This window comes from Dama dama, chromosome 16 (genome assembly GCF_033118175.1).
Source record: "Dama dama isolate Ldn47 chromosome 16, ASM3311817v1, whole genome shotgun sequence".
NCBI classification, from domain to species: domain Eukaryota; kingdom Metazoa; phylum Chordata; class Mammalia; order Artiodactyla; family Cervidae; genus Dama; species Dama dama.
The window spans coordinates 34,131,889-34,155,515 of record NC_083696.1 but is presented as its reverse complement, the minus strand read 5'-3'; the positions used below and the strand labels follow the sequence as shown (position 1 = coordinate 34,155,515).

Sequence of the window (23,627 nt, the reverse complement as noted above, 5' to 3'; positions counted from 1 at the left end):
GGACCGCCTGCAAGGGCGATGGAGAGAGGCTGGGCGAAGAGGACCGCAGATGGAGGGACTCCGGGCCCGCTCCCCTGCCTGCGGTGGGGCTCCGCTTCGGCACAGAGGAGACGGGCGCGGGGGGCGCGGCGGGGAAGGAACGGCGGTGGGAGAACGGGAAGCGGTGCGGCGCCGTGTGCGCGGGTCTGCGCCGCGCAGCGGCGGGCGGAGCGCCTGGGGGCGCGGTCCGGGCCAGGGGCGTGTCTCGCCGGGGAAGGGGCGCGGGGTGGGGCAGGTCTCGACGCCGGTGGGGCGGCGCGGAAGTGGGGCCACGCGCATTGGAGCGCGGGCCCGACCGGGGCCCCCCGGGGTCCGGTCCGCGGGCGGGGCGGGGTCGCGGGCGGCTCCGCCCTGCGCGGCAGGGAAGGCGGGGCGGACGGGCTCCGGAAGGCGACGGGAAGGAACCGGATTTGGGGCGATGGCGGCGCCAGACGCGCTGCTGGTGATGGGCGTGAGCGGCTCGGGGAAGTAGGTGCTGGGGGCCGGGCTCGGGGGGCGCAATGGGGAGGCGGCGCGCGGCGGAGGCCGGACCTGCCGCCGTTCTGGGCCCGTGGCGACTGGCGTTCCGTGGGCAGCCCCCTTCGTTTCCCTTTGCCGATGAGGAAACGGGTCCAGAGCACCTTGCTCCCTCTCCCCATTTGCCAGCCTGCTCGCTCCAGGAGCGCCTGGCCCGGGCCACATCCCAGACTCGGGCTCTGCATCTCTGAATTTAGACCGAGGCGCCTGCTGGGGTAACGGGTTCTGCTCGGCCCCTGGAGCGGCCCGGGCAGGTTGTTGGGGGCCTCAAGCCAGAACAGCGTGCAGGAGAGCAAGGGACCGCAGAGCACCGGCAGACCTCCTCCCAGGCGCCCGGAGACATTTGTCAGGCCGGACAGAGCACTAGCTCCCTCCTTCCTGGCCTTGGACTTTTGTGATTATTAACTTTCTAACCTACTGTGTTCCCCACTTCAACTAGAAGGATGGAGTATTAAATATGAAGAGTGCTCCAGGTTTGTGAGGAAGGAAGAGCATTCCACACCACAGAGCCCCTGGCCAGCCCAGTCTGGCCAACTTGGGGGGCCGAGGAAGCCTTTGGCTTCCCGCTTGGTCCAAAGTCCAGCAGTGCCCTTTATCAGAAAAGACAGGTAGCGTTCCACCAGAGGCAGCAAAAGACACCTGAAGTTTCACAACCCCCAAAGGCTTCTAGAATGTTCTGAATCGGGAACTGCCCATGCGGCCCAGTGTATTTCCAAGATTCCTTCTTGCTCCAGGGAGGTAGGTTTAGCTTTACAGAAACTACTGTGGCATTTGGGTGCCAAACTGGTTTGTAATGCTCAGCTCTGACCAGTCTCCTGTGAGGCGAGCATGTGCTTTATTTCTACTGAGGGTCCTTGGTCCATCTTCAAACATGGACCAGGGACCTTCACCATGTCCCCTGGTTAAGAAGTTTGGTTACAGTGGTTCAGTTCAGTTCAGTCGCTCAGTTATGTCCGACTCTTTGCAACCCCATGAATCGCAGCATGCCAGGCCTCCCTGCCCATCACCAACTCCCGGAGTTTACTCAGACTCATGCCCATCGAGTCAGTGATGCCATCCAACCATCTCATCCTCTGTCGTCCCCTTCTCCTCCTGCCCTCAATCCCTCCCAGGAGCAGGGTCTTTTCCAGTGAGTCAGCTCTTCGCATGAGGTGGCCAAAGTACTGGAGTTTCAGCTTCAGCATCAGTCCTTCCAATGAACACCCAGGACTGATCTCCTTTAGGATGGACTGGCTGGATCTCCTTGCAGTCCAAGGGACTCTCAAGAGTCTTCTCCAACACCACAGTTCAAAAGCATCAATTTTTCGGCGCTCAGCTTTCTTCACAGTCCAACTCTCACATCCATACATGACCACTGGAAAAACTGTAGGTTAGAGTGGTAGAGAATGGTTTTTCAGTTTCCTTCTATCTCCTTTCTGCCCATCTACACCCTAGTCTAGTTGGCTCTTCTTTTAAATTATGACTGGTGGCTGACATGTTCATTCCTGGCTAATCTAACTTGGTCTTCAGTGTGATTTCTGTTGTTCACAGCACTGGCTTCTCCAGCCCTGGAGTTTGGCTGGGACAGTTTAATCACTAGCAGGCTGCAACATGTCAGCCTATGCAGCCCCCCTTGGAGTGAACATAATGGGAGAGGTTCTAGTTCTCAATCCTTTGGTCATTTTAGGGAGGAGGTCTCAGTGTGTCTTTTTAACACCTTCCTGATACTTTCTTAACAAAAGAGAGAGAACCCTTGGTAATTAACAGTATAGAATTTCATCATAATGTTTTGTTTTCATTGTGTGCATTTTTCAGTTACCTCCTACTTAAGGCAAGTGAGGATGGCTTCCTGTATGAGGGTCGGAAAGAACCTTCTTTAACACATTTGTTTAATGTTAAAGGGTGAAGCAATTAAATAAAAATAACATAATTGTAATAGTACAATTATGTACTATTAGGTGTACAACTTAGGTGTATACATGTACAACTTAGGTGAGAAGGCATGCTGAAGTAGGAGGTACAATAAAAAGATCCTGAAGGTTCTATGTCAGTGATTGGCAGTTGGGTAATACTTCAGAAGTTGAGAGCAAGAGGGGGCTTCATTTCTAACTCATCGCCTGCCAGCCTCCATCCCTGCCCCCATTGCACTAGCCATAAACCTCAAGATGGCTGAAACCAGTCTCAGTCGGCTGAGCATTATGTCTTGGGAGCTGTTAGGTGCTTGTTAAATATTGGCTGAGTGAAATGAGAAAGTGAATGGATAGATGTAGCTCAGTCCCCTTGTTTTACAGGTGAGAAAACTGAGGTTTAGAGGACAAGGTGGGCATAGTCATTTAGTGGCAGAATGGAGACTGTGGCCAAATCTCAAGCTCTGGGACCCAAGCCCTCTTCACTGACCTGTAGTTGTTAGGGTCTGAACAGAGAGCATTCAACTCCTATACTTAATAATGAATGCTGGTAATTCTCTGAGTCCCTTATTTGAAGGGTGTGTCCCTTTTAAGTCCCAATGTTTTAATGCTTTTATGAGCTCCATGAACCTTGTGTGGGTGCTTAGAGGTTAAATTCCCTGTCAGACCCCTGCCTCCAGTATCCTCAGTAGAATTTATCACTTTATTCAGTTGTCCATGTAGTGACTGGACATGACAGTCACTAAGTCACGTCCGACTCCTTGTGACCTTCACTACCTCCTAATTTGTTCAGATTCATGTCCAATGAGTCCATGATGCTATCCAACCATCTCATCCTGTTCTTTTTCAAAAAATAATTATCTACAAAACAGGGACCAAAAACTTAGGGAGGGAAAAAAAAAACAACTTCAGGGGTTTAATGAGATCTTATGTATTGCTTTTGGGGGAAAATTTAGTGATAACTGGGAAATTATTTAAATTCCTGGAGAAAACTAAAGCCATGCTCTCGACTCCAGGGTGAGGAGCATGTGTCTGAGTTTCAATATTGTAAGTTGTTGGTGTTTAAGCCGTGTGCTTCCCACGGCTCCTTGGATGGAAGAGGCAGATGGGGGAAGGACAGTCACGTAGCATCTGTGTCCTCTCCACAGATCCACCGTGGGCGCCCTGCTGGCATCTGAGGTAACCTGTGCTAACACCTCCCAGTTGCGAGTCTCATCTTCTTGTCTCGTTGCTTCTGGCCTGCGTGGTTTGTAAACTCACCGCAGACACCTCCATAAAGCTTGTGAAACCCCCTGGAGCAATTTTGTTTCTCTCCTTGGTCATGGAAAATAATGATGAATGAAAAAAACAGCTGCAGCAACCCAGTGGGCGGGATTAGTGAAGCATCCTTACAGACCTCCCTGCTCCTGCGCCTGGGTGGAGGAGGGATGGTCTGTGTGGCTGCCGGTGGGAAAGAGGGTGGCCGGGTTGTTTCTGCACCTGCTGTTAGTATTAGGAACCCACAGTGCCCATCACATGAGCCGCATGAGCTGCTACATACCCTCTTTCACTTTGTTCTTAAAGCTAGGATGGAAATTCTACGATGCAGATGACTACCACCCAGAGGAAAATCGAATGAAGATGCAAAAAGGGATACCGCTGAATGACGAGGTAAGGTGCGCTGTCTGTTTTTATTTCCAACACGGATGCCCCAGCCGAGCGATGCAGGTGAAGATGCCTGCAGCGCTTGGTGCAGTAGAGTTCCTGAGTCACGCACTCAGGACAGTGCTCCAAAAGCCAGGTGCATAGCACGCCTGCCATGTATGTGAGCTGTGGCCCGAACTCCTGTCTAAACTCTCAACTGGCATCAGGATTGATGCCACCATCAGCCCCAGCTCAGCAGGATCTGCCAGAACACTTTGTTGAGGGATTTGAATCTGCAGGGTGCAATTCCTGAGAGGGCACAGGCTCCTCTGTGCCTCATACATGTGGAAATTCACCTTTTCTTCCAAGGACCTACCAGCCTACCGTCTCCAGGCCCTGGTGCCCACCCCAAAGCTAGAGTGATCTTTGCAAACTCAAATGGCCCTCTGGCAATTTCTCATTATCTCAGGGTCAAGACCAGACACATAAACTCCTACACGTACATGGGCAGGCCAAACTGGCTGTGCCCCACACTAGTCTCTCTGGGTGCACCCCACCCTCCCACATGCCACCCCCGTTTCCTACCCCCACCTCCACTGGAGCCAGCCTTGCCCTTTTCAGTAGCTCTCCCGCCACGCTCCTCCCCCAGGGCCTTTGTGTCTGCTGTTCCCACTGTGAGGAAGGCACCGCCCCGCTCTTCTCAGCTCCCTGCTCATGCATCACGTCTCAGCACCTATGCCCCTTCTTCAGGGAAGCTCGCCCTGACTTCTAGATAAAACCTCCTCTAATGAACCCTCACGGCAGCATATCCCTTATCATCCATGTCCCAGTTGTAACATGGCATTTGATGGTGTGAGAATTTGATTAATATTTGTCCCTGTAACTAGATTTTACCTCCAAAAGGACAGGCACTGTGGCCATTTCTATTAACCACTATATATCCCCAGAGCCTGACACACAGTGTATGTCAGAAAAGATTTGTGGCAAATTTGTGAATGAAAGAATAAGTGAAAAAATGAATGGCTGACATCTCATTCCTTTATGTACTGTCGTGAGGGTCGTGAGGGCCTTTTCTAGAGGGTCTTTCTCAAACCAGAGTCACAAACTGTGGATTCACAGAACTAGCTGTGACCCAGGAGAGACTGAGGGCAGTGCCCAGGGTGGGTCCACAGGGCAGCGGGCAGCAGGGGCCCCAGCCAGCTCCACATGCCCAGGGTGTCCAGAGGACCGGTACTGGGACGGGGCTGGCCAAAGAGCAACACTGCGTTTGTGCTTTCATGAACTCGGCTCCCCGCAGTTTCTGCTCCACGTTTTTCTCTTTGCCCTGCCTTGAAGGACTGGAGTCACTAACCCATATTCTAGAGCACTCTGAGGGTTTCTGTTTGTTTCAGGAAGTGCTCCCCAAGTTTAAACATTAAACCATCAAAATTAAGTTTACAGCATTTGACTTTAGAAGGTGGGAGGAGAGCAGCCGAAAGGAGATACAGAGTAACAACTTAAACATAACAGTGATACTGTGCTAGAGATAATAAACATATTGTAAATAACCTGGCCGCACCACTGAGCTTGTGTGACTTTTGGCAAATAGCTTGGTTTCTCTGTGCCTCATTTTCCTCCTGTGACGTAGGAATGGTGACAGGATCTATTTTATTGGGTCCTTGAGAGGATTAGATAAATTGAAAAGTGTGCACAGAGACATACCTGAAGCATTCAGTGAATATCACTTCTTACTGTTGTTGTTAGTACCGTATCTATGTATACATACATGTAAATCATTTCTGCGGAGTGTGTAAAGTGTGACCGTGCTGGGGTTATTTTCTTTTTCCCCTTGCTGAGTACAAAATTAAAGAACAAAGTAAAGCAACCCCAACTGGACAGTTTTATAATGGCATTTAAGCACCTTTCCTCTTACTCACAAGTAAGCCTTGTTAAGTGAGCAGTATTGATGGGGCTGAGGCTGAGGAGGAGAATTGAGAAGAAGAATTTATTGTACAGAAGAAAAGGTTATCAATTACTGGAAGAAACATAACGAGTTACTAAATATATTCAGAGGAAGCTATACACGTTTGCCTGACATTAGAGTGAAGCAGAGAGGAATGCAGTAAAACAGCAGATGGCTAACATTTTTAATGAGAGCCCAGTGAGTCCATGAGTGAAGGTGTGGGTCACAGCTGAGCTGGCACCACGACCACCTCATTGCCCTGGCAACCAGCTAGCGGGCCCCCCTCCCCCAGAGGATACTGTGCTGAGCATCAGGTAGACTGTTAGAGGCAGAGGTAATGGTAGGCCTTGGGGGAGATTCTCAGGATGGTTTGGGGAGGTCCATGAGGTCACAGAGAGTCAGACACAACTGACTCTGTCAACACACACACACACACACACACACACACACACACACCTTGGGGGAGATTCTCAGGATGGTTTGGGGAGGTCCATGAGGTCACAGAGAGTCAGACACAACTGACTCTGTCAACACACACACACACACACACACACACACACCTTGGGGGAGATTCTCAGGATGGTTTGGGGAGGTCCATGAGGTCACAGAGAGTGAGACACAACTGACTCTGTCAACACACACACACACACACCTTGGGGGAGATTCTCAGGATGGTTTGGGGAGGTCCATGAGGTCACAGAGAGTCAGACACAACTGACTCTGTCAACACACACACACACACACACACACCTTGGGGGAGATTCTCAGGATGGTTTGGGGAGGTCCATGAGGTCACAGAGAGTCAGACACAACTGACTCTGTCAACACACACACACACACACACACACACACACACACATATTGTACTGAGAAGGCTAAGGTTTGAAGATAAAGAACCTGAGCTGAATACACCAAGGGCAACTTAAGGCTATTTCAATGAAATGTAAACTCCAGTTCCGGGCTTGCACTGCCATACTTCAAGTTTCAAAAGCCAGTGTGGCTGGTGGCTGTTAATCCAGACGGCACAGGTAGAGAACATTTCCTTCAGGGCAGGAAGCTCTGTTGGACAGCACTGGTGGAGAAAGATATGCCACCCAGGCAGGGATGCACGGTTAACATGATGAGATGATGATTCCCAAGCTGTCTGTCAGTGAGTCTCCCTGGTGCCAGCTCCATGCTGTTCTGGCAGCCCATGGGATGATGCTTGAGCAGACTTCAATCTCAGAGTCTTTAAAAGAGAGGTTTTGGACAGTTTTGTTCCTGATTACAAATATAATACTTATCCTGTATAAAACATTTGACCAATGCCTACAAATTTTCACAGAATATATCACCCTTGGTTTCATCTTCCAAAAATACCCGCTGATTGAATTTGATACATATACCCATCTTTCAGGGGTATGTACTTTGTTTGTATGCATTTTTTCCCTCTATGGGCTTAGGTTCACTTTTGCACCAGATAAAACTGGTCCCTCACCGCCACTGCCCCCCTCCCACTTCCCTTGCCCTCTCTCCACCTCCCCCAACAATGCTGGACACACTCCTCTTCCATCTGTTCCTCTGAGCGCCTGCCCTTTCATTGTCATCCCCTTCCAGAAGACACTTTCTGTTTCTAGATAGGCCAAGGAAACGGTCTCTATCCTCATGATGCTCTCATTTAGCCCTTGGAGCTTAAGCCCTGGGCTGGGGGCTCAGGGTACACTGCACCCCTATCTCTGGATGTAAGGACTGTCGGGGATGAAGGGACCCAGAATAGCAATCCAGTGAGCTTGGATGCCCATCTGGGTTATGTTGTTTCCTCCTCTCTTTCCTCTAAGACTTTCTGTGTTTGACTTCACTAATTATGATATTGTCTGTAGTGTTTATACACAGAATTCAGTGAATTTGCTCTAGTATCTCCCTGTTTGGTCTCAGTTTCTGCCTCTGTGAAGAGGAGATCTCAGTCATCCCCTTTCTTCACAAACATTATGAATACAGAATTTGGATCTCATGTGTCCAGGTCCTCCCTAAGACCCGACAGGAAAGGCCAAACTCCTTAGCAGCTCACTCAGAGTCTCGACTATCTGGTCCTGACAGTTTCTCCTCACCCTCCTCACAGCAACTCCCATGCCTGGTCGTCAGTGCTAAGCTCCTGCCTCATCCGTTTACTGTAGAGTCTTGGCAAACCATCTTTAATATTTCATACTCCCAGTCTTACCCTGCCCTCTGCTTGGCAGGCCCTGCTTCCATTAAAATCATCCTTATCCTTGAAGATTTAGTCTTCCTAGGGCCTGATCAAAATTGATCTCTCCCTCTACTCTCCAGTCAGAGCCCTTCTTAGAGCCCTCATCCCTGCCTTACGTGTAGTTTAACTGATACCCGTCATCAGGCTGTGACCCCCTTGAGGACAGGAACCACACCATTCATATTACATTCCCAATGCTCTGTATGGCACTTTGCACATATTAAATATTATTTGTGGAATTAGAATCTACTGCGTGCCAAATTCATTTATTAAAGGTCTTTTCCAGATTCAAAGTTAGAAATTGATGCCGTTTATTGCAGCTATAAAATCAGCCCAAAAAAATAGTGTTTAAAATGAAGTCTACTCCTTTTCCTGTTCAAATCCCAAAGCAGATCAGTGAATTACATGATTCCCCATTTTGCAGATGAACAAGGGGAGGCACAGAGAAGTTAAGTAACTGGAGCAAAGGCACAGAGTAAAGGGGATCTCTAACCCCTAAGACCCTACTTTTTCTACTGTGTTAAAGGCCCTGATACTCCATGCACACCCAATCTATGAGGAATGAATCAGGGTTAGTTAAACGGAGAGGGAAAGGGTGAGAGAGAGAGCAGGAGAGAGGCGCAGTCCTCAGCGAGCGCATCCCTTGGAGGGACCTAGGCCTGGATGGGAACCTGAGGCAGGTGACGCCTGGCTTTACGCAGACCAGGGATGAGAATGCTGGTGTCCACCCAGGAATTCACGTAGCACCTGGAGCGACTCTGGAAGAACTCTCTCCTTGTGGCCCCCTGTGACCCTCTAGACAAGGATCCCAACTGCGTAATAACTGTGACTCAATACTTGGAAACTTCTATAAAATAAAGTTGAAAGTACTTCATTGCTATCTCCAGCCTTCTCTCATTGATTTTGTGGCTGGTGGACCCAGACCTTACTGGTGCTGTGAATAAACTGGTCCAACATGCATTCTGATTGGGGGCAGATGTCTGAAAGCATCTGTTTCTGTTTTATCATTCTATTTATTAATATTAGTTTTCATTGTTGAGCTTCTGAGGAATTTTATTGTGACTAAATGAAGCAACATGCTTAATTCTCAGCTAAGGCACGTATTTAGACACTGGTAAAATAATAAAAAAGCATGGATTCAAAGTAAAGTTCTGTTTACCTGTACAAAGGGTAGGAAGTTTATTACCCAATTATGTTTTCCGTTTTTTTTTTTAATTCGTTTGTTTCATCCTTATTGTGAAATATTTCAGGCATCCAGAAAATATAATGACTAATAAAGTCAATATCCAGCTTAATGCAATAACATATGTTTCCTAAGCCATAGAATAATACAGAGATTGATCTCTGTACAAAGAGATTTGATGCTGATGGGCTGGAGGAATTGTGCAATCTAATTAAAATAACAAAACACAAGGTTGCTCCTCTGCTAGTGGGAAGAAAGGTTAAGATATCTAAAGTACTAGGAATTAAACAAATTATCCCCCTTCCTTGCTGCATCCAGACCCACTATGAACATTTTACTCATGCAGAAGTACAGTTCATTTTTTGTGTGTTTTCATCTGTGAATCAGTCCTAGTGCATCATTATAATTGCTTCTTGAACTCTTAAGTAGGTATGTGAATACTGAATATGTGAATTAGCATTTGACCGTCTGAACCTTCCAACTTGGAGAAGGGCATGGCAACCCACTCCAGTATTCCTGCCTGGAGAATTCCATGGACAGAGGAGCCTGGCAAGCTATACAGTCCATGGGCTCGCAAACAGTCGGAGACGACTGAGTGACCTTCCTACTACCTCTTCCAAGCCAAGCATTCTTGCTGAATGGAGATCAGCACTCATCTCAGGATTTTGTTTCACCTAGAGACATGCACAGTGACAGGGATGCATTGTGGAAAAGGCTGCCTGACTGCCCAGATGGGACCAGGGCAGTCAGGCTCTCTTGCTGGCTCAACCCTTGACACTGTCAACACATTAAACACAGGTTCATGTCTCATATGAGAACCCCACTAGTCAGGTTCACAAGATTTCTACATAAAACCAGAATGCCAGTTGATTAATTTACAAGGAGAAATTTAACTGCCACGTGGCCCATAACACATCAATCTGATTTCAGAAGCCAAAATGTAGTCAGGTAGCTCAGTGAACGTGCAATCAAAAGAGTAGGAAAGTTAAAGCTTAAGTTTCTAATGGTGTGAGACCACCCACCCCATTAGACGAAGACGTCTGCTAATGAGAACATGATATTTGAAGTCATAAGGCCAGAACTCCATGTCCTCTGGACAGTACTCTGCTGTCTAATCCTATAGTGTTCCTGCCCTAGACTTTTACACCCAAGCCTCATGTGCTTCCTTTATGTGTGTTAAAATACGTAGTTGGATCATAGTGATGCACTGCTACCCTGAGGGTCATTTTTTACTTCTTCAGATGAGTTTAGACATCTCTGTCCCTTTCTGTTAAGTGTTGATCTTTAAAGCCTTAAAGAACAAGCTTCTTTCCTTCTTGTCCAAGTGCTTAGGAAGGTACCTCACTGCGGCCCCCATATGCTGTAAGAAGACTCCTTAACTTTATAGAAAGTGAAAGTGAAGTCGCTCAGTCGTGTCCGACTCTTTGCGACCCCATGGACTGTATGTAGCCTACCAGGCTTCTCCATCCATGGGATTTTCCAGGCAAGGGTACTGGAGTGGGTTGCTATTTCCTTCTCCAGGGGATCTTCCCAACCCAGAAATTGAACCCGGGTTTCCTGCATTGCAGGCAGACGCTTTTACCCTCTGAGCCACCAGGGAAGCCCCAACTTTATAGAAGTTGACGTCATTTCTTAAACTTGAAGCCGGACACCTCTATTTACATGTAAAACACATACTGAGGTTAGACCCATTAATGATTAGCACACCACTTTAACAAGTAAGCTGCCTGTGCAGCCCTTTCTAAGGTTTGAAAGGCACCATATCTTTGTCGGTCTGGGTCCTAGGTAGGAAACTGCTCATGCTGCTGACATGTGATTCTTTAAGGCCCAGTCACCCTGCTCTGCTGCAGCCTTCTGCTGGAGAAGCTGTTTTGGAAGATATAGCCAAGAGGTTTAAAAAAAATTTTTTTTAAGTCTATGTATAAATAATAGTGTTTTCTTTTTTTATCCCTGTTAGTTCATGAATGTAGTAGAAAAGCTTAGCTATTCACAATGAAAATACAGAAGAGAAAGGAATTTAGAAAGTTGGGTGCAAATGGAATCTTAGAAGTTAAACTCAGGGTGATCGTGTGTAGAGGATTGAAAGAAAGGACCCAGAATAGTGTCTGGGTCTCCCTAAGCACACAACAGATACTTGGCAAATGGATGAAGGAAAGGGAAATCCAAATCTGGGCTTGAGTTGGCAGCTTTCCCGTGGGCAATTTTACATCATAAAATACTGCACGGCTCAGTAAGTCCAGCTAGTTTTCCCCACTACCTACAACCCTTGACACTCTTCTTCCCTGACCCCCATCTTAAGTCTAGAAAATACTGTGTTACAGTGGCAATTTCAAGTTCCATAAGTGTAGCTGCTACAACTTTTTTTCTTCTCACAGACTTCTCTAGAACATTTAGTTTTTGAGTATGATGTCAGAAAATCTTGCCAAAAATAAGCCTTAAACATATACACTCTTTTCCAGGAGCATGTAAGTCTCCCCATAGAGCACAAAGTTCTTTATGGTCTGCAGGTTTAGAACTGGTAAGCCTCATCATCTTGTTACTTTGTTTAGAAATAACCACACTGGGTTCACTGAGTACTCAGACAAGTGCTAACATTAACAAGTGTTTCATTAAATACATTTGAGCTATCATGTGTACATTGTAGTAGCTGTTATAATTTGAGTAATAATATCTGTGAATCATGTAGTTATTGTTATTTAAGATACCATTTGTGTAAGTTAGGTAATAGTTGTCATTTGATCTCTGTCTTCTGCAGATTTTATAGCTGTTGCATTTGAACTTCTAAGTGGTCTCTGATTGGGTAATATGTACACAGAAGTAAAGTCTTCAAAAAATTCTGTGACTAATAAAACTTCCAGGACTCTTAACCCAATATTAGCTCACAGTGCTTTTTTAAAATATTATTTAATATGAAAAGATACATATAATGAAAAAATTACAACTGTGTATGTCTGTGTAGCATGTGTGTGTGTAGTGTGTGTGCATGTAGTATCTGTGTGTACAGAATCCTTCTCTGCTTCCTGACAAGGGTGGATCCTAGTAACTGGAAGGTCTTTAGTTTGCTGAGCACAGAGTGATGGCCTTGGTGGAATGAACGTTTCACTTACTGTGGAGCTAGTTACTCTGAATAAGAAATAGGGAAAGCCCAAGCCCTGGGGAAATAATCAGGAGCTGAAAGACCTCACCTAGAGCTGGAGAACTTGAAAGGCTCCTGGTGGAAAAGATTAGGGGAGTGGGATGGGGGATATAACCACGGGCTTAACCAAGGTCAAAAGCAAAACGAGAAATTCTCAGCTGCCAGAATCAAAGTAGCAAGATTTAATTAAACCTAAATAACCTCTTCCCCCAGGTTTTGGGAATGCATATAAGCCAGGAGGGTGGGAAGTACGATTTTTTATGTTCCTGTAGAGATGGGAGATGATACCTGTATGAGGCATGGAGCTGGACCTGAACCTAAGTGTGAGGACTTGTATCAAGTATATAAGGGAAGACTTTCTTCAAGTGAGGATTACAATGCTCAGGGACAGTCTGCTCAGCCCTCCCCTGTCACCAAGTGAAAACATGACCTTGTTGATTCTAAAGTATTCAGTCACCAAAACTGAATTAAAAATAGAAAAATCTGAATATAATACAATGTTCATTAAAGAAATTCAATCTGTAACCAGAGATCTTTCCTCAAAATAAATAAATAAATAAAAGGCCCAGATAGTATTTTCAGATGAGTTTCACTCAGCTCAGATTGCTGTAACAAAATAACATAGACTGGGTGACTTAAACAATAGACGTGTATTTATCACAGTTTTGGAGGGTGAAAGTCCAAGATCAAGATGCCAGCATGGTCAGTTTCTTGTTTATTCTGAGCTTGGAGGTTCTCTGTATCTCCACTGGGTGGTTGAAAGGGAGGGCAGCAGCAGGAGAGAAAGAGTATATACTAGCTCACTGGTCTCTTCTTATAAGGGCACTAATCCCATCATGAGGACCTCATCCTCATGACCTCATCTAAACCTAATTACCTCCAAATATTCTCACATGGGGGGTATGAATTTTGGGGAAACAAAAACATTCAGTCCATAAAAATAATATATTGTATACAAGTTGTTTCAAAGAAGAGAAAGAAGAAGGAAAGCTGCCCTACTTATGTTTAGGAGGCTAGGATAAGCTTGATAACAAAATTTAATGTGAACTACACAAGAAAACAAATGCAAGTCAATCTCAATTATACAAATACAAAAATAAAATGGTAGTAATCAAATGTTAAGAGCAAGGACTTTTAAAGATGCATCATGGGGACTTGCCTGGTGGTCCAGTGGATAAGACTCGATATTCCCAATGCAGGGGTGGGTTCAATCCTTATTTGGAGAACCAAGATCCCACATACCACAACTAAGCCTGCACACCACAACTTGAGAGCCTACACACCACAATGAAGACCCAAAGCAGCCAAAAAAAAAAAAGTCTTAAATAATAAAGACATCATCTTTCTTGAATATGCATCAAAATGATAAAGGGTGGGGGTTGGGATATATAGAAGACCAGATTGTGAGCTGAAAATCATTAAAGCTAGGTTATGGGTACAGAGAAGTTTGTTTTGTACCATTTTGTCTTTGTATATGTTTTAAATTTGCATAATAAAAAGTTTTTTTTCAATGCATTATGGCCAATCAGTATTTACCCCAGGGGAACTTCTTTGTGTAACACTCTAGGGTGTCCTATGCAAACTTCTGCCTTCTCTGGAAAAATACAAAATTCTCATAATACTTTTATCCGAGAGGAGCTTTGTTTTTGGAGGGTTTGAAGAATAGGACCAGGGGGCAGCTGACTTAAGAGTTTCTATGAATAACTCTCTGCATTTGAGATCAGAAGCACCTGAAGAATCATGCAGGACAATAAAAGATCTGTATGTAAGTGTATCAGGAAATGGCAGCCCACTTCGGTTTTCTTGCCTGGAGAATCCCCATGGACAGAGGAGCCTGGCAGTTGCAAAGAGTCAAATACGACTGAAGCGACTTAGCGTGCACACACACAAACATATCAGAACCAAAGAAAGTGTATTTATAATGAGAAGATTAAAATGGGGGAGTTACATACTGGCATTTTAGGGTAATTTCTATCATTGTGGAAAGAGCCTCTGACAGCTGGACCAGGAACATGTTTCTGTGCTGACTGCCCAATGACTTAACTCCTCAGCCTGTGCATGGCCTCCTCCTCAAAACCACTGAGATTTCTCTGGACCCTAACATTGATGAACATGATATGAACATGTTTCTGTACAAATAAACAGTATCTGGAAAAGCCACTTTGTGTTTGTTTTAATTTCAGGACAGAATTCCATGGCTCTGCAAATTGCATGACATTTTACGAAGGTAAGAGAACGTCAGACCCCAGATAAGCCAGTGAATAAAGGAAACCACTCTTGAAATCATAACTGACTAATGATAAAGGATCCCAGAAATGAAATGCATCTCCATCTGGTGACTAACAATGACTTTTAATCAGCCACAGAGTGTTGGGTTCTAGAGTCAGCCTTCTAGACAACTTCATAATTACTAGCTGGGAATTTTACTCTGCAACTTGGCTTCCAAAAACCTGTTTATTCTTCTGAAAAATGGGGATATAGTTCCTATTCACAACAGTCCTTACAGACTGTTGGTGAGGAATTAGTGAATAAAGCATGGGTAGCACTTAGAATGGTACCTAATATATATAGTAGGTCCTAAAGAAAATAATGTTATTATAGCCATATCTTAGCCACCACTTATATTGCCTCCTACTTCAGCCTCTGACAACCAGGAAGATCTGGGGTCATTTGCAAGTCAACAGATAACTTGCTGCCAGGACTGAAATCTCAAACTGTCCAGCTCTGTAGCATGCCTCCGCGCAAACGAGTGGGTCTGGCCCTTGGGAATCCTGGTTGGGACACGGAAGATAAAGGAGTGGCAGTTAATGAGTTCCAAATCTTGCTTTCTAAGATGAAGTCATGTTTTATAAATCTAAAACCATTTGGGCCATATGAGATGATACTTATGATTAAAAATTGTTTACGTTTTTTTTAAACGCTGCACAGACGAGGCTGGCAGTCCTGTCTTTGTATGGGTTTAGGGTTTTAAGGTTTTTGGGTTTTAGGATTTGAGAACTCCTACCCAACTGGGTCTCTGACATAAATAGACTCATCAGATCAAAGATACTGACCTGGATGGAAGCCGAAGTGAAGAGTCTCAGGAGAGCGGAGATCAGACCTCCAGGCTCAGAACTAACAAGCTCTCACTCATGCCCTTGAGAAGAGCTGGGAGGCTCAAATACATTGGTTTGTTGCTGATGACACACTCCATCCACTGGGTCTCCAGTCTACGATGGCCATAGATCAAGGCAGGCCCCTTTGAAGAGTCTCAGGAGAGCGGAGATCAGACCTCCAGGCTCAGAACTAACAAGCTCTCACTCATGCCCTTGAGAAGAGCTGGGAGGCTCAAGTACATTGGTTTGTTGCTGATGACACACTCCATCCACTGGGTCTCCAGTCTACGATGGCCATAGATCAAGGCAGGCCCCTTTAGAATTCTTAGTTCTCAGTTCTGAACTGAAATCTCTACTAAGTACCCAAGCCAGCATTGACCCTTGACCACTTTATTTAGTTCCATCCTGGCTCCAAGAAGACAGCCTCTCCTGCTCAGGGCTGGTACACATCAGCTTAGTGCGGTGTGGGGGTGAGGGGTAGTCCTCACGTATGGTCTTGGACCACACTGGTTTTCCCTTCAGTACAGTTCAGTCGCTCAGTTGTGTCCGACTCCCTTGTGACCCCATGAACTGCAGGACACCCGGCTTCCCTGTCCATCACCAACTCCCAGAGCCTACTCAAACTCCTGTCCATCACATTGGTGATGCCATCCAACCATCTCATCCTCTGTTGTCCCCTTCTTCTCCCACTGTCAATCTTTGCCAGCATCAAGGTCTTTTCCAATGAGTCAGCTCTTCGCATCAGGTGGCCAAAGTATTGGAATTTGAGCGTCCGCATCAGTCCTTTCAATGAATATTCAGGACTGATTTCCTTTAGGATGGACTGGTTGGATCTCCTTGTAGTCCAGGGGACTCTCAAGAGTCTTCTCCAACACCACAGTTCAAAAGCATCAGTTCTTCCACGCTCAGCTTTCTTAATAGTCCAACTCTCACATCCATACATGACTACTGGAAAAATCATAGCTTTGACTAGACAGACCTTTGTTGGTAAAGTAATGTCTCTGCTTTATAATATGCTGTCTAGCTTTTCCCTTATTGGTGCCTTGTCAATCTACCTCTATTTCTGGCTTAGGTTTTTCTCTTAGCACATCTCTGGAAACTTCTCACTTTCTGCTCACCTTGAAAACAGAGGGACTGGTGCTCTCTTTTTTCCTACTTTCTCCAGCTCTGCATGGGTAGCTTCCCCAGGTTTTTCCAGCATACTGCAGAGTAGGAATGGAGAGAATCTGAGGAGAGCCTGAGCCATGCTGTGTGGGGGACACAGGTGCCTGCCAGCAGCCACCCATGGCCACAAGTGCTGGCTCAGTCACATCCTGTAGCCAAGGGGCAGAGCTGATACTCACTCAGCACTTCCTGTGTGCTGGGCACTGTGATAAACTTCCACACCACAGTTCTGTGGGCAGGTACTCTTGAGTAGCCACATTTAACAGATGATGAACTGATGCTCCTAAAGGAAATCAGTCTTGCATATTCATTGGAAGGACTGATGCTGAAGCTGAAACTCCAATACTTTGGCCATCTGATGTGAAGGACTCACTCACTGGAAAAGACCCTGATGCTGGGGAAGATTGAAGGCAGGAGGAGAAGGGGACAACAGAGGATGAGATGGTTGGATGGCATCACCGACTCAATGGACATGAGTTTGAGTAAACTCCAGGAGTTGGTGATAGACAGGAAGGCCTGGCGTGCTGCAGTCCATGGGGTTGCAGAGTCGGACACGAGTGAGTGACTGAACTGAACTGATAGAGAAGTAAACACATCACCCAAGAGGGCTCACTAGTGGAAGATCTTTACCTCAAAGTCAAGACTGCCTGATACTTGGCCACCATTTGTAACTCCTTCCACTGTCAGAGAAGTGGGACTGAAGTCCTCAGCCTAGGCTTGACACCAGTTATTTTAAATGTCTTCACTTTTTGGGATCTCCCCTTCCCCCTCTCTCCAGGTTTTTTTTTGTTTTGTTTTGTTTGTTTTTAAACAGAGATGTAGCCTCTGGACAGCATGTAGTTCTAGCCTGTTCAGCTCTGAAGAAAGTATACAGAGACATCTTAATACAAGGAAAAGATGATGCACCTCTAGAGTGTGATCACTCGAGAAATGAAGAAAAGCCAGTTGACGTGAAGCTCCTTGTGGTCCATCTGACTGGGTCATTTGACATCATCTCTGGACGCTTACTCAGAAGAAAAGATCATTTTATGCCCCCTGAGTTACTGCAGTCGCAATTCGATACTCTGGAGACCCCATCAGCTCCAGAAAACTTTATCCAAATCAATGTGGACAAAAATCTTTCAGAGATAATTGCTACAATTATGGAAACTCTAAAATGAAATGAGAATCATTTATATCAGTGGTCCAGACCCATCAGACGTAACTCTGTCTCCCATCTCAAACCATGTTCTCTCCAGATTCTTCTTAAGGTGAATAAACCACAACGTGCTGAGGTATTGTTCAGGTGGATTTTTGGGAATCTGGGAGACTTTTATCATCATGCTGTGGCACATTCAGAGAAATGGAGTGGAAACTTGGAAAGTGAAGCTTCACTGAAGTTTACATTCATGTGACCCAATCAAATGATCAGAGGAAATTATATAATCAAAGCTGTAAACCCTGACCTTATTTAGAACATTCTTGATCATGCTTGTACTTGGACAAATAAATGAAACTTGGCTACCCTGGGCACCCTCTGGAGTCTGGTCTCAGGAGTAGAGAAGCATACAGAATTGACCACTCGCCAGCAGTTTCGTTACACCACACACCTCTTCATCCTCTCTTTGGGCCATTTCAAAGTAAATAAAAAGCACATACAGTTCATGGATTAAAAAAAAATTTTTTTTTGCAAAGGTGGAATTTGAGTGAATGACATGCAGGACTGTCTGCCCCCAGGCCCCGCTCCATTTTACAGAGACTCCTGTGAGACCAGGCTAGTATTAACCTGCCCACTTTCCTGCTATAAAAGCTGTCAGTGGTGGACACTAGGCGGGTGAGGGAGGAATACTAGAGCTGCTGTGGCCGAAACCTGACATGGAAACTTTCCAGTAGGCAGCATTATGCCGTGGCCTAACAGTGGCAGCCAGGTCAGGCGAGGCTGTGGGGGGCTCAGAGGGGCTGATGTGTGGCTGGCATGCAGCTTACCAGGCACCAGTGGGGAAAGTTGCCATGTGGCCAGCGTGGGCTGGGTTTGAGCACTTCCTTGACGGGGTTCTAGGAAGAAGCATCCTTATCCCTCTATCTAATCAGGGCCACAAGACCCAGCTGCTTCACAGGCCTTGGTTGGTTCTGGGCAGAAAGTGAGTTTTGGAACCAATTCCCTGTTTTCTTTCACAAGAACATGCATCTTTTTGTCTCAGGAACCACAAACAAAATATATGCGTGGGGTGCCAGGGGAATGAAAGGGCCCTTCTTGGACAAATCTTGCCTAAGAAAATGGAGAGCCATGGATTTTCCTGACAGACTCCTTGGGGCACCTCTTGCCTGGCTTCAGTGTACATCAGCTTTCATACCCAGGGTCTAGGCCCTTAAAGTGTCCAGCCAATGTACTCAGGCTGGACGAGAGTCACCCCCAGCTGTAGAGAAAGGACTCAGTCAGTCCAGTGTACTCAGCAAGTGCTGTGAGGAGCACTCTGGAGGGCTTGAACGCCTGCAACACCAAGCCCTGGCTCTCAGGGCGCCCAAGTTGGGGTGGAAAGATAGGGCATCTCATATCCTCTAGTACCAGCTAGAGTTCTCAGTGAAGGCAGTTCTTCACAAGAAAGAATTGCTGTTCACATATCCTCCTGGATCTTCTTGTGTGCATGCTAAGTCACTTCAGTCGTGTCCAACTCTGTGGCCTGCCAGGCTCCTCTGTCCATGGGGATTCTCCAGGCAAGAATACTGGAGTGCATTGCCATGCCCTCCTCCAGGAAATCCTCTCAACCCAGGGATCGAACCCATGTCTCCTGCACTGGCAGGCAGATTCTTTACCGCTAGCACCACCTGGGGAGGTTGAACCTTCACATAGGATCAAATGAAAAAGGCTAAGGCTGTTTAAAGAAGCACTAAACCTAATTCTGTTTTATACATAAGTAAAAACAGTTTTGTTCTTTGCAGTTTTAATACACACTGAAATTTCCAAGAATGCAATAAAGGGACATTTGTATCCTATTTTATTTTTAACCTTACTGATTTATCTCTTCAGAAAATCAGAGAATTTCTGTCATACACAACAACCTACATCCAGCTGTATTTGTAATTCTTCATTCTCAGTGATCTGATGGGCAAAGCATCAAACTAACTTTATTGTGTTCATCTAGTGTAGCCATATCCAAGCATCATATTACTGAATCCCATCAGTTTATTACATATTACTTTCCTTTTTTCCCCTCCTTTTCAGAGTAGTTAATTTCACTTCAAGATGGTAAAGGGGGCATTAGAAAACAGTTTTGTTTTTCTTTTTTAAAAAAGGAGTCTGAAAAAAAAAAAAAAAGGGTCTGGTAGGGCTGAGAATCCGGGCTCCAAACTTGCCAAGAATGAGCGCAAGGAGGCTGCGGTGTGAACCAGTACTGCCCTCTGGTGGCCCTCGGGGACATAGCAAGCTCAAACAACTCGCCCACCCCTGAGCTGCTCCCCACCTGGCCCTGACCACACCCCTGCCCAGCCACTAAGACCTGGAAAGAAGGGACAGGCAAAAAACATTTGCAGCGGTGCAAAAATAGATGTCAACCAAATATTTCCTCAATCCTGCAATGCCACTTACCATCTCCTCTGGTAGGTCTCTCTCTCCACCTTGCCTCTCTCCACTCCCCACCACTGGAGTCAGTTCGGGTTAAACACTTTTCTCTTCTATAAAATGGAGTTGCTGCCTGCCTCCTAAGCTTGTGGAACTGATATATAGCACATGCAAAGTGCTGAGATCAAAACCCAACACGCTAACGGCTCAACAAACGTTAGCTCTTATAATACTTGTCATCCACAGGTATGTGAAGCCAGAGGTTGAAAACTCGCACTCCTCTGCTTTTGTGAATGTGTGGCAACTTATGAACCCCTTCTGAGTCTTAAGTCTTTGTGCTCTGATAGCCTTCCTTCTTAATTCCTGCCAGAGTTTCCTTCTACCTTCCCAGGCCTTGGTCAGGTCAAATCAGGCAACATCTGGGATGATGTCCTTGAAGTCCAGGATAACAGGGCGACCTGCAGGACAGCAAGCAGGCTCAGGAATTGGGATGCTGAAAAGGCTGGGTTCTGGTTCTGGTTTCTGCCCCAGACCACTACAGGGTGTCACCAGGTGCCTTCAGAGGTTCAGTACTCACATTCTGCGCTTCACTAAAGATTACTCTCTGATGAGCAAAATTTTCAGTGGATGGGAGTGCAAGAAGGAAGAAGTTGAAATAGCCTGACTTCAAAGACACCATCGACCAGGGATTTTAATTTTCTGAAACTAATAGGTAAGTTTATTCTCCCTTCGTGCGTGAGTGCATGCTCATTGTGACCCCATGGACTGACTGTAGCCCACCAGGCTCCTGTCCATGGGATTCTCCAGGCAAGAATACTGGAGTGGGTCGTCGTGCCCTTTCCCCGGCCCAGGGGTGGAACCCAGGTCTCTTATGTCTCCCGCAGTGGCAGGCGGGTCCTTTACCACTAATGCCACTTGGGAAGCCCTCATCCTTTCATTGAAGAGCAAATCTGTATATTTAAAATTATTGAGATTGGAATGTTGACTGTTATGGGCATTATGAATGCCTAACAATTACCAAGGAAGTATAATTTGATTAGACATCCAGCCCACAGGCTGCATTGGGCATCAACATAGGGGATTGTTTCAACTCCTACAGAATCTCATTTGAAATGTAGCCTGTTGCTGATTTCCTTCCAGATAATCAAATTCCTCCAGTGTTTTCTCCTCATGCAACATATCTTACATGCTGTAGAAATTAAAATTTCACTTTGTGGATGAAGGTTGAGAAGTCAGGAGCCATCACTTAGGAGGACCCCAGACCTAATACTGAGTAACACATACCTTAACCAAAGATCCAATCAGCTGGTGCTAGGGGAAAGGTCCCGAAATCATGACAGTCTGCACCAGGACTTGCATACTTGAATGCCGAGAGGGCCTAACAAAAACAGTAACAGTGGGATGTGGGAGACAATAGGGAGTGCAGAACCATGACAAAATGGAAAATACATGCTTTATCTAAAATGGGCAGCCACAACTCATTGCCAGGTGATGAGGAACACACCTGCATTAAACAAGCTGGGTTTTTTGCTCAATGAATAAAGAACACACACCTTCAAAACCACGAGGGCATATCTCTGTAAGCTGTTAGAAGGACTTATGATGTGGGCAAGTTAGGTGATTGGGGGCAAGGTTCAAGGAAATAGGGCTCTCTCTAAATGGATCCTGTGAGCAAGTGTGGGTTGATTGGCTATCTCAGTAAGTTGAGAGATAGCCAATCTCGAAAAGGTGAGACGCATGACATGAGGCTAAAACTATTATTATGCGACATGTGGAATTTTAGTTCCAAGACCAGGGATAGAGTCAGCACCCCTTGCGTTCAAAGTGCAGTCTTAACCACTGGACCACCGGGGAAGTCCCTAAAGCTGTTCTTAAAGAAGTACATTAGCCAGGACAGGGAGATAAGATATTTTTCCCTGACCAGGGACTGAACTCAAACCCTTGGCAGTAAAAGCACAGAGTTCTAACCACTGAATTGCCAGGGAATTCGATATTTGGTCATTTTCATGTTTTCCTCTGGGTTCAGAAACGATTACAGAATTGTCTTGTTCAGGAACAATTACAGAATTTCTTGACCATGGTCACAGAGCCATACTGTAGGTGTTCTGTGAAACTGTCTACTTTGAGGGGGACAGAGAGGCCTCCCTTTTAGTATTGACTAGGCCAGTTCCTGGATGACAGGCACGGCTTTTCCTTCATCGGAGATTCTTGCCATTAAGGTTTTTTTAGGCCTAGATTTGAAATAGTTGAGAAAACATGTCATTCACCATTACAGCAATAAGCAAAAAACTCAGAGTATAACTTCCCTTCCCTTCTCAAAAAAAAATGAGAATTTGGTACGTTTTCAACCTTAAGTAAGGGCCACAGTGTGATAGTTGATTATACCCTGAGGACAGAGGGTTGAATGACAGGAAGCTAGAGGATTAATCTCTCAGAACATATATCTTCCTCTTTTGTAACCAGGGCTCTAGCACTGAGGGTAGGCAGAAAGATCTTGAGAAGTTTTCCCATCCCACCTAGCAAGCACGTTGTCCAAGGCCTCTGTAAAAATGTTTGTCCCTTATTCAGCATGTATCAGTATTTCATTCCTTTTTATTGATAAATATTGGCAGTACTCACTGTACAGATCTACCACATTTTATTTATCCATTCGTTCACAGATAATTTAGGTTAAATGCTAACTCCATGGTTTAACCTTTTAAGAAACTGCCAAACTCTCTTCCACATAGTAGCTGCACCATTTTACATTCCCACCAGCAATCCTAGTCAACAGTTGTTATTCTGTCTTTGTGATTACAGCCATCCTAATGGAATATGAAGTGGCATCTCATTAAGGTTTTGATTTGCATTTTCCTCATCTTTTCATTGGGCTTCCCTGGTAGCTCAATGGTAAAGAATCCACCTGCCAATTAGAAGACGCAGGTTTGATCCCTAAGTTGGGAAGATCCCTGGAAAAGGAAATGGCAACCCACTCCAGTATTTTTGCCTGGAAAATCCCATCAACAGAGGAACCTGGCAGGCTACAATCGATGGGAGCGCAGAGTCAGACACGACTTAGCAACTGAACAACAATCTTCCTGTGTTTATTGCCCATTTGCTTATCTTCTTTGGAGAAATGTCTATTTTAATCCTTTGTCCATTTTTAATTGATTGTCTTTTTATTGTTGAGTTATAAGAGTTCTTTCTATAATTTGGAGACTTACCAGATATATAATTTGCAAATAATTCCACCCATTCTGTGGGTTGTCTTTTTCACTTGATCAGCTTTTAAGCACAATAAT

The 23,627-nt window shown here is 45.6% G+C and overlaps 1 protein-coding gene across 4 annotated transcripts; it reads left to right on the top strand.

Annotated features, from left to right (window-relative positions):
- The first annotated feature begins 372 nt into the window (after positions 1-372).
- On the top strand, positions 373-18,318 carry IDNK (IDNK gluconokinase). Of its 4 annotated transcripts, none has more exons than XM_061163762.1 (5): positions 373-507; positions 3,590-3,620; positions 4,005-4,091; positions 14,733-14,776; positions 17,623-18,318. In XM_061163762.1, exons 1-5 carry the CDS (start codon positions 458-460, stop codon positions 17,966-17,968), a joined length of 558 nt encoding a protein of 185 aa, XP_061019745.1. In that variant the 5' UTR covers positions 373-457; the 3' UTR covers positions 17,969-18,318. The 4 variants fall into 4 exon arrangements, with proteins under 4 accessions (XP_061019745.1, XP_061019747.1, XP_061019746.1 ...); XM_061163763.1 differs by having other exon boundaries at positions 403-507; positions 4,009-4,091; XM_061163764.1 differs by lacking the exon at positions 3,590-3,620 and having other exon boundaries at positions 383-507.
- The last annotated feature ends 5,309 nt before the right edge of the window (positions 18,319-23,627 follow it).